We start from the raw sequence: 12080 nt of genomic DNA on the forward strand, positions 1-12080 counted from the left end.
ACTGTAACAGAATTTAAGAAAGAGCTGGATAAATTCATGGAGGTTAGGGTCCATAAAAGGCTACTAGTCAAGGGTAGGAATGGAGTCTCTGGCCTCCGATTGTCAGAGGCTAGGGATGGATGGAAGGAGACAAATAGCTTGATCATTGCCTTCGGTTCCTCCCCTCCCTCCCCACTCTTCCCCCCCGGGGCACCTGGCACTGGCCACTGTCAGCAGACAGGCTACTGGGCTGGATGGACCTTTGGTCTGACCCAGTATGGCCATTCTTATGTTCTTATGATCCCTCACTCTTACAGGCCCTACGTGAAAGGCCTGTCCTCTCCCACAGTCAGCCACCCAACCTCAAGAAGATACTCACCAGCTGCCACATACCACACCACAGAAACTAACCCAACGACCTATCCCTGTTGCCAGCTCTGTTCACATATCTACACTAGTGACATGATCACTGGACCTACTAACCACATCAGCCATGCCACCAGGGTTCATATACCTGCACATCCTCAAACATGGTGGAAGAGGTGGATGATGCTTTTTTTTAAAGCAACTAACAAAATCATCCAGAGCCCAGGATTTGGTGGTGATGGGTGATTTTAACTATCCAGATATATGCTGGGACACTAATACAGCGGGGCACAGACTATCCAATAAGTTCTTAGACTGCATTGGAGACAATTTTTTATTCCAAAAACTTGAAAAAGCCACCAGGGGAGAAACTGTTCTGGATTTGATTTTGACAAATAAGGAGGACTTGGTCGAGAATTTGAAGGTGGGAGGCTGCTTGGGTGAAAGTGATCATGAAATCATAGAATTCACAATTCTAAGGACTGGTAGGAGAGAAAATAGCAAAATAGAGATGATGGATTTCAGGAAGGCAGATTTTGGTAAACTCAGAGAGCTGGCAGGTAAGATCCCATGGGAGGAAAAACTGAAGGGAAAAAGTCATGGGAGACAGGAGAGATTCCAGAAGACTGGAAGAGGGCAAATATAGTGCCCATCTACAAAAAGGGGAATAAGAACAACCCAGGAAATTACAGGCCAGTAAGCTTAACTTCTGTGCCAGGAAAGATAATGGAGCAGGTAGTTAAGGAAGTCATCTGCAAGCACTTGGAAGGTAGTAAAGTGATAGGGAACAGGCAGCATGGTTTTGTAAAAAACAAATCACGTCAAACCAACCCGATAGCTTTTTTTGACACGATAACGAGACTCGTAGATAAGGGAGAAGCAGTGGATGTGGTATACCTAAACTTTAGTAAAGCATTTGATACGGTCTCGCATAATATTCTTATCGACAAACTAGGCAAGTCCAACTTAAATCTCGCTGCAATAAGGTGGGTGCATAACTGGCTGGCTAATCGCACCCAGAGAGGAGTAGTTAATGGTGCTCAATCCAGCTGGAAAAGCATAACAAGTGGGGTTCCGCAGGGGTCTGTTTTGGGACCAGTTCTGTTCAATATCTTCATTAATGATTTGGATATTGGCATAGAAAGTACGCTTATTAAGTTTGCAGATGATACCAAGCTGGGAGGGGTTGCAACTACCTTGGAGGATAGGGTCATAATTCAGAATGATCTAGATAAATTAGAGAAATGGTCTGAAGTAAACAGGATGAAGTTTAATAAAGATAAATGTAAGGTGCTGCACTTAGGAAGGAATAATTTGTTTCACACATACAGAATGGGAAAAAGACTGTCTAGGAAGGAGTACAGCAGAAAGGGACCTAGGGGTTCTAGTAGATGACAAGTTAAATATGAGTCAACAGTGTGATCCTGTTGCAAAAAAAGCAAACACGATTCTGGGATGCATTAGCAGGTGTGTTGTGAACAAGACATGAGAAATCATTCTACCGCTCTACTCTGCGCTGGTTAGACCTCAGCTGGAATATTGTGTCCAGTTCTGGGCACCCCAATTCAAGAAAGATGTGGAGAAATTAGAGAAGGTCCAGAGAAGAGCAACTAGAATGATAAAAGGTCTGGAGAACGTGACTTATGAAGAAAGGCTGAAAGAATTGAGCTTGTTTAGCTTGGAAAAAAGAAGATTGAGGGGGGACATGATAGCAGTTTTCAGATATCTTAAAGGGTGTCATAAGGAGGAGGGAGAAAACTTGTTCTTCTTGGCCTCTGAGGAGAGAACAAGAGGCAATGGACTTCAACTGCAGCAAGGGAAGTTTAGGTTGGACATTAGGAAAAAGTTCCTAACTGTCAGGGTGGTCAAGTACTGGAATAAGTTGCCAAGGGAGGTTGTGGAATCTCCCTCGCTGGAGATATTTAAGAACAGATTAGAGAGATGTCTATCAGGGATGGTGTAGATAGTGGTCAGTCCTGCCGTCGGGGCAAGGGACTGGACTCGATGGCCTCTCGAGACCCCTTCCAGTCCTAATGTTCTATGATATATGCCATCAAGTGCCAGCAATGCCTCTCTGACATATACATTGGGCAAATTGAACAGTCTCCATGGCAAAGGATGAAAGGACATAAATTCAACATCAGGAATTGGAATACACCTGAACTTATATAGGGGGACACTTTAACCTCCCTGAACATCCAAAAAAGGATTTAAAAGTAGCTATTCTAAACAGGATTTTACCATCAGATTACAAAGGGAGACATCTGAATTGGAATTCATTTGCAAATTTAACACTTTTAAATTAGGCCTTAACAGGAACCTCAATTATTTTATGCATTACGAGGGCAATCTCCCCACCTTTGATATTTGCAGAAATGGCATACATCTCACCTAACTTAATTTGGTTCTACTTCTAGTCCTATTAATGACATGTAACCCCCTTCTTTCTCTCCTTCATCCCCCTTCCCCCTGCTACATAAACCCTGGATTCTAACTGTCTACTCTAAATTTGAAAAAGTGGGTCTCACCCACAAAACTCATTACCTAATAAGGTTTGTTAGTCTTTAAGGTGCTACAGAACTGCTTGTTATTGGTGGAGGAAGGTGAATCAACTTCTCCTGAGAATGTAAGGCAGGGCAGAGGACCATACTGAACTATATCTGAAGAGAGTGAAGGTGCAGCCTACCAAACAGGACCAGGTGCATGCAGGCAGACAAGTGTCTCAACTGGCTCAAGCACACACAGACACCTGTGGAAGGCCAAGACTTTAGACTGAGGCAGAGTGGTTTAAGTTCCTGGAAACAGGTCAGCAGGAACTCATGACACCTCATGGAAACTAACAGGGGTCTAACTTTTTTTTTTTTTAGTGGGAGCTTTGTTGAGTTTAAAGTGAGTTTCATTGATGGTTAAGCAAATGCAGTGTGGTGTTGACCCAGTAAAAAGCTCTTCTATGGAGCCACACTTCAGTAACCAGTCATTGAGGAAAGGGAACATGTGGATTCTATTTCTCCTGAGATATGCCATGACAATACCATGCACTAGTGCACACCCTGGGGCAGAAGAGAGGACAGATGGGAAAACAGTGTAATGAGAGTGGCATTCTTCCTCCACAAAATGCAGAAATGTCTAGCTCAGGAGACTTGCCACATGAAAATAAGGTCCAGAGCAGCAAATCAGCCATTCTGCGACTGTGCGAGGAGATTATCTGATAGAATGACCATGTGAAATCTTAACAGAGAGGTAGCCGTGTTAGTCTGTACTCCAACAAAATAAAACAGCAGAAATGTAGCACTTTAAAAACTAACAAAATGATTTATTTGGTGATGAGATTTCATGGGACAGGTCCACTTCATAAGATCAACCTCATTTCCAATGCAGACTGACATTTATACGTACAGAAGACCAAAAAAAGGGTAATATCCGACAAATGAAGTACATAAAACTGAAGTAGGTGGCAGAGGGATGGGGAATGTTAAGTGTCCTGCCTGAGATAATTACAAGCATCAAAGGAAGGGAAGCAGTCCTTGTAATGTGTGAGGTAATTGGTGTGTCTGTTTATACTATGTGTTAACGTGTCGAATATGAATTCCAATTCACAAATTGCTGGATGTAATCTGTTTCTAAATTCTCTTTGTCCTAGGACACAAATTCTCATGTCTTTAACAAAATGGCCTACTCCATTGAAGTGTTCACTGACTGGCTTATGTGTATTGAGATGCCTCATGTCTGCTCTGTGTCCATTGGACAGCCTGGGCAAAACCTTTGTCATAGTGGCAGGGCATTGTTGGAACATAGTGGCATATAAAAGGTAGCTTGAAGTGCACGAGGATGTGCCCTGGATCTTGTAACTAACATCGTTAGGTCCAGTGATGGTATCCCCAGAATAAACATGTGGACAAAGTTGGCAGCGGGGTTTGTTGTAAGGAAAAGTTCCAGGATTAGTATTATTGTGGTGTAACCTGTGATTGCTAGTGAGAATCTCTCTCAGGTTAGGAGGTTGTCTATAGGAGAGGACAGGCCTGTCACCCAGGGCCTTCTGGAGAGTAGCATCATGATCTGGAATAGACTAAGTTTTTTTATGATGCATTGCAGGGGTTTGAGTTGGGGGCTATAGGTGATGACATGTAGTGTTCTGTTATTGATCTTCTGGGGCCTATCTTGAAGTAGCTGGTTGCTGGGTATTCATCTGGCCCTGTCAATCTGTTTTTTTTACTTGTCAAGGTGAGTAATTAAGGTTTTATAAATGCTTGGAAGAAGTCTTGAAGTTTCCAGTCTCTGTCAGTAGGATCAGAGCAGATGTGATGGTATCTAAGGGCTTGACTATGAACAATGGATTGTGTGGTGCGTGCTGGAAGCATGCAGGTAAGTGTAGCAGTCAGTGCATTTCCAGTAGAGTGTGTTGTCGATGTGGCCATCAGTGATTTGTACTGTGGCATCCAAGAAATATATTTCTTGTGTGGAACAGCCAAGGCTGAGATTGATAGTAGGGTGCAGGTTATTAAAATCTTTATGGAATTCTTCCAGAGTCTCTTTATTGTGGGTCCAAATGATAAAGATGTCATCGATTTAGTGTAAGTAAAAGAGGGGTAACTGGTCGAGAGCTAAGGAATCAGCATTCTAAGTCAGCCACAAAAATGTGAGCATACTGTGGGGCCATGTGGGTGCCCACAGCAGTGACGCTAATCTGGAGGTATAAGTTGTCCCCACATTGGAAATAATTGTGGGTGAGAACAAAGTTACATAGGTCAGCCACCAGATTTGCTGTGGTAACATCAGGGATGGTATTCCTGTTAGCTTGTAGTCCATCTTCATGTGGAATATTGGTGTAGAGTGCCTCTACATCCATGGTGGCAAGCATGGAATTGTCAGGATGTTTTCCAATATTTTGTAATTCCCTCAAGAAGTCAGTGGTATCTCGGAGATAGGTAGGAGTGCTGGTGGCGTAGGGTATGAGGAAGGAGTCTACATAGCTGGACAGTCCAGTAGTAAGGATGCCAATACCTGAAATGTTAGGGCATCCTGGGTTTCCAGGTTTGTGGATTTTAGGCAGTAAATAAAATAATCTAGGTCGGAGCTCAGATAGTGTGCCTGAGTGAATTTGGTCTTGAGTAGAGGCAGGGAGCTCTTTAAATAGATGGTGTAGTTTCTTGTGAAATTCTAAAGTGGGATCTTAGGGAAGAGGTCTGTAAAATGTGGTGTTGGAGAGTTGTCTAGCTGCCTCCTGATCATAGTCTGATTTATTCACGATGATGATAGCAACCCCTTTGTCAGCCAGCTTGATAATGTTCAAGTTATTTCTGAGACTCTGGACAGCATAGTGTTCAGAACAGTGTTTCACTTGGGTTACATCTACACTAGCCAAAAACTTTGAAATGGCCATGCAAATGGCCATTTCAAAGTTTACTAATGAAGCGCTGAAATACATATTCAGTGCCTCATTAGCATGGGGGCAGCTGCGGCACTTCGAAATTGATGCAGCTCGTCTAGATGGGGTTCCTTTTCTAAAGGACCCCGGCTACTTCGAAGTCCCCTTATTCCTATAAGCAGATAGGAATAACGGGACTTCGAAGTAGCTGGGGTCCTTTCAAAAAGGAGCCCCGTCTGGACGAGCCACGGAGCAGTGAGCCACGTCAATTTCGAAGTGCCGTGGCCGCCAGCATGCTAATGAGGCGCTGAATATGTATTTCAACACTTCATTACTAAACTTCAAAATGGCCACGTGCATGGCCATTTTGAAGTTTTTGGCTAGTGTAGACACAGCCTTGGTGTTGTTTGCATATAATTTCAGTGTCCACAGTTGCAGAAATAGTGTATATAAAAATCTAGACTGTCACTACAATCATCAGGGGAGTCCATACAGGAAGATTTCACATCATGGGAAATCTTATGTATTATTCAATTTGTTCGGGCCACAAAAAGTCTCATCCATCATTATACTTTGTTATCAGGAAGCACTGTGAGTAAAAGTTGCGTTCCTGAGTGTTCCAGCAGAACATCCTCCTCCACTTTTCATGTCAACAGAAAGCTGACCAGCTTGACAAGCAGTGTTTTCTGAGTGGGTTCCTGAAGATGTATTTGGAGATGGGGAGGGTGGCAATGAACTGTTTTGCTTAGCTCGATCTGACACAGTGCTTAGGACTCAGCTGTCACAGACAACTGAATCTGAAGCATTGGAAAAGTGGGCCAGCCTGTGCCCATAGGAACAGAGAGGGTCCAAGTACTGACTGAATTAGTGCTCAGGGCTACGTACAAAAGAAAATTTAAATGGCAATGAGGAACAGCACGTGTAGACAGTCCAAAGACAGAGAATAACTGCCGCATCCTGTGGCATCTATCCCTTTGTCTATGGAAAGACTATCTGAAGAACTGTTGTGGACAATATTGTTGCGGCTGCTGTTCCCCATATGGCCATTTTTGCACGGATAGGGGATCACCACAAAACCTCAGAATCAATAAGAAGTGCAAAGTGTCATCAGTCTTGTCCAAGAAGCAGAGAGGATTCTATAGCTAAACAGTTTAAGCAACTGCTAAGATCCCAAACAGCCCAAGGTGGCCCTCTATTAATTATTGGTATGCATGTGCATGCACACATCATCAAGCAGTATTCTGCAACCAACACCCAAAACTTCTCATGCAAGACCTTGGGTAACTGGCCCTCGAATTCAGGACCGGCTGACCAACTGAGGGAATCATACTTGGACAGCAAAGCTTGTTTTGCGATCCTGTATTTTTCCATCCCTACAGATGAGTTTCCTGTCCTGAATGATCCAACTGGTTGGAGCCACTGTCCTTGGGGACAGACTTAAAGCTACCTTGGTCCTTTTGTTTACTGCCATTATAGCCAGGGAACATGAGGCCAGGTGGGAACAGAACTCCGAACTCCTTAAATCCCTGAATGGTAACAAAGTACCACTTTTCCATGTTCTTAGTCCCTGGTGGTATCAAAGGTGATGTAATTCACAGCCCATTCGTGCAAAGTGAATGGCAGGTTGTCAAATGTCCACCAATTTATGTATGTTCCCTATGACAAACTGCATGTGGGTGCCCAAATATGAAAGGTCATAGTACATCTTAAAGTCCTCCGCAATCTATGGGGAAGATGAACCAAGCTGTATGACATGATTTGTTGCTTGAGGACAAAGATCTTGGTTAAACCACAACTGGCTCTTGGTATCGGAAAAACATTCTCAGGAGAGAGAAATGAAGTCTTTACAGGAAGAAAGGACTGCTGGTGCCTGGGCTTTTGGCAGATTTACAATCATCTACATCAAGCTGATGGATGATTTTAGCATGCCACTGAGTGCAAGGAGGCCATTGTAAGGGTAGGGGCATCAGTGGTTAGTAGGAAGCACACCAGGAATGGCCATTCTTTTCATGGGCCATGCCTGGGACCCATATTGGTCCACTGGCCACCCTCCTGGCTCATCAGATGATTTGGAGCAGAAAGATGATGTCCCAGAATCATATGCAGAAGAGCCTTGTGATCTCAGGAATATGAGTAGAGCAGATTTCCAGTGAGCTAACAGTCAGTCTGATTCATCTGTTGCCCAGAACAAGGAAGGACTCTGTGCCTGAACAAAGGTGGTATCATTGGTGCTAAGCATGCTATGCCGGTATCACAGGCAGCATTGGTCCTGGAACAAACACTGGTGCAGGAGTGCCTATGTGCATCAACACAGAGGGTGGTGGAACCATACAGTAGCACCTGCAGTGCTGAAAGCAGAGGGCTCATAGAGGATCCTGGTGCTAAGGTGCTTTGTCCCATGCTTGGCATGTTTAGCATGGCTCTCAGTCAAGGATACTAATCCTAGAATTTCCTTCTCTCAGTGTCACCTCCATACAAAAGTTTCTGAATTAATTTAGAAAACACTCAACTATTATCTTAGGCTGTGACTACACTAGCACTCCCCTTTCCAAAGGGGGATGCTAATGAGCCACTTTGGCAGAAGCTAAGGAGGCACTACCATGCAGATGCAGAACCCCATTAGCATAATGGCAGCTGTGTGCATTTCGAAAGTGCTGCTTTCAAAACGCACGCTGCCGGTGTAGACAGGGGCCTTTCGAAAGAACCCCCACATTTCAAAAGCCCCTTCTTCCCATTTGGTTTTGGGAAGAAGCGGCTTTCAAAATCTGGGGGTCCTTTCAAAAGGCTCCCCCCCCGTCTACACCAGCGGTATATGTTTCGAAAGTGGCACTTCTGAAATGCACATGGCCATCATTACGCTAATGAGGCGCTGCATATGGATAGCAACACTTCATTAGCATCTGCCGAAGTGGCTCATTAGCATCCCCCTTTCAAGAGTGGGGTGCTAGTGTAGCCACGGCCTTAGATAGGCCATTCACAGAAACTAATTTTATTTTGCTCATTCAAAGGTTGCTATAGCAATAGATCTTACAGAAATTGATCTATATTAAAGTTTCATATTCTTCCGTTTAGACTAGAAATTAGAAAGAGATCCATCTAGTGTACCGCTCAGGAACCAAAGCATGATTTGGGGAGTTGCTATACAGCAAACTTCAATTTGTCAGATACAAGTATTGTGAATCTTTCATGTACCAGTTTGTTTCTAAAAATCTATATCCCCTTTTCCTTAAGTAAAATCATGATGTACTGAAGAAACAGATAAGCACAGTAAATCACTTATAAAGGATACATGTGTCCAATGACTCAGGCAAATTAAAATCCCCAAGAATTATTTTTGTCATATCTTCATCTTCAACTAACCAAAATTTTCAAAGCAATAACTGCACAAACCCGCCCCAACTTGCATGGGAGGCATTACCAGGATAATCTGTAAGCAACAAACCTTTGCTATAATTAGCACCAGCAATGGGGCAAAGTATATTTTCTATTTTTTTCTTAGCAAAATGATTCTCTTCAGACATTCCCTATTTAAAATGCAAAAACCTCCACAGTGAATTTACATAGTGTTTGATAGCACAACCAAATCCCAGAAAGAGGATACAGTAAAGCATTCAGTACCTTTATAAAAAGTGCAGTAAAAGTAAGATGAATGAATATCTTACCATGCAGTGGAATTGTAACTTTTTGTCCCATTGTTCCTGTTAGAGTAGCTGTTGCCATGGTCAAAATTGACTGTCCCGGGGAGACAGACACATTTTCAGTTGTAATGCTTGAAGCTGGGTTAATTTTCAACTTAGTTCCTTCTGACAGAAGCTTTTCCACTTGCATTTCTTTTGGGCTGTCATCACCAAACAGCCTTCTCTTAGCACTTCCAGCTGCTGGAGAACTGTAACGCTCGTGAACAGAGATTGGTGACAATGGCTGCATGTCTAATACGAAAGACAGGAAAAAACCATAGGACAATGAGCAGGAGTATAATGGATATATCCAGAATGAGAGCACTATTAGCCTCAAAGCTACAAAACAGAAGTTAGAATAACAGTAAGACTTCAACTGACAGAAAAGTAGCACCACAATACACAGATCAACATTCTCTAACCCTTTAATTGCTTTCCCCTAGTCTCCACTGTTCCCAATCAATTTCATTTAAGCAACAATGTTCGGATTCCTAGCCACTCAAAAGTAGTAAAGACCTCATCCCTCCAGGACACATCTGAGAATCACAGAAACATAGAATCACAGAGCTGGCAGGGACCTCAAGAGGTCATCGAATCCAGCCCTCTGCCCCAAGCAGGATCTATGACTAGGAATTAAAAAATGCCAGGGATGGGAGACTCCACCACCACCCTAGGAAACATATTCCAGTGCTTCACCACCCTCCTGCTGAAGTAGTTTTTCCTAATATCCAACCTCCATTGCTTCTTGTTCTGCTATCTGTCTCCAACGAGAACAGCTTCTCTCCATTCCTTTTAGAGCACCCGTTCAGGAAGTTGAAGGCTGCTATTAAATCACCCCTCCGTCTTCTCTTCTGCAAACTAAATAAACCCAAATCCCTCAGCCTCTCCTCAAAGGTCATGTGCTCCAGACCCTTTATCATTTTCCTTGCCCTTTGCTGAACCTGCTCCAGCACATCCACATCCTTTCTATACTTGGGCGGGGGGGGGGGGGGGGAGAACAACCACCTCTCTAGATCTGCTCAAAATGCTCCTTCTAATGCACCCCAATAAGCTACTGGCCTTCTTGCCTACAAGGGCACACTGTTTACTCATATCCAGCCTTTCATCCACTATAATCCCTAGGCTCCTTTCCTCTGTACTGCTGCTTAGCCTGTTGGTCCCCAGCCTATAACAATGCTTGAGATTCTTCCGTCTCAGGTGCAGTACTCTACTCGTCTCTTTGTTGAACCGCATCAGATTTCTTTTAGCCCAATCCTCCAATTTACCAAGGTCACTCTGGACCCTATTTTTACCTTCCAATGTATCTGCCTCTCTCTCTACCTTGGTGTCATCCACAAACCTGCTGAAGGTGAAATCCAGTCCCTCATCCACATAATTAATACAGATGTTCAACAACACTTGCCCCAGAACCAGGCCTTGGGGCACTCCACTTGAAACTGACCGCCATCCAGATACTGAGCCATTGACCACTACCCATTGGGCCCAACTGTCAAGCCAGCTTTCTATTCATCTTAAACTCCATGTATGCAATCCATACTTCCTTAACTTATGGGCAAGAATGTTGTAGGAGACTGTATCAAAAACTTTGCTGAAGTCAAGGTATATCACATTCACTGACTTCCCCACGTCCACAGAACCTGTTACTTCATCATAGAAGCTAACCATATTGGTTAGGCACGACTTGCCCTTGGTGAGTCCACACTGACTACTTTTGATCACTTTTCCCTCTTCCAAGTGCTCCAAAATGGATTCCTTGAGGATCCCCGCTGACCAGTCTATAGCTCCCTGGATTGTCGTCCTTTCCTTTTTTAAAGATGGGCACTACGTTTGCCTTTTTGCAATCATCTGGGATCTCTCCCAGTCTCCAAGAGACTTTAAAGATAATGGCCAAAGGCTCAGCAATGACATCTGCCAATTCCCTCAGTACCCTTGGGTGCATTAAATCCAGACCCATGGACTTGTGTACATCTAGTTTTCCTAAGTAGCTCTTAACTCATTCCTTTCCCACAGATGGCTGCCCTCCACCTTCCCATACTGCATTGCCTAGCACCATAGTGTGGGAGTTGTCCTTGTCCGTGAAGACTGAGACAAAAAAAGCATGGAGTACTTCAGCTTTTCCTACATCATCTGTCACTAGGTTACCTCTCTCAACCAGTAACAGCCCCACACCTTCCCTGAAAACCCTGTTATAGTTAACATGCCTGTAAAAACCCTTCTTGTTACCCTTCACATCCCTTGCCAGCTGCAATTCCAATTGTGCTTTCACTTTCCTGATTACACCCTGGCATTCTCCAGCCATATAATTATACTCCTCCTCAGTCATCTGTTCAAGCTGACACTTCTTATATGCATCCTTTTTCACTTTAACCCAACCAAGGATTTCCCTATTAAGCCAAGCTGGTTGCCTACCATATTTGCGTTTCTTGCTATGCAGCGGGATTGTTTGTTCCTGAGCCTTCAAGCAAGACCTCTAAAATACTGCCAGGTCTCCTGAATTCTTTTCCTCTTCATCTTCATTTCCCAGGGGATTCTGCCCATCAGTTCTCTCAGGGAGTTGAAGTCCACTCTTTTGAAATCAAGGGTCTATATATTACTACTTACCTTTCTTCCTTTTGTCAGGATCCTGAAATCTACCATCTCGTGATCAATGCAGCCCAGGTTGCCACACACTTCTATTTTCTCCTACTAGTTCT

General features: G+C 43.7%; 1 protein-coding gene across 2 annotated transcripts in view; it reads right to left on the reverse strand.

The window, feature by feature from the left end:
• The window catches only part of RBL1 (RB transcriptional corepressor like 1), a 99591-nt gene that overhangs the window by 22368 nt on the left and 65143 nt on the right, over nt 1-12080 (reverse strand). For both annotated transcript variants that reach the window (XM_075011414.1, XM_075011415.1), the window contains one exon: nt 9373-9639. In XM_075011414.1, the coding sequence (XP_074867515.1) occupies nt 9373-9639 (267 nt within the window). The remainder of the gene's footprint in view (nt 1-9372; nt 9640-12080) is intronic.

This window comes from Carettochelys insculpta, chromosome 17 (genome assembly GCF_033958435.1).
Source record: "Carettochelys insculpta isolate YL-2023 chromosome 17, ASM3395843v1, whole genome shotgun sequence".
Classification (NCBI taxonomy): Eukaryota; Metazoa; Chordata; order Testudines; family Carettochelyidae; genus Carettochelys; species Carettochelys insculpta.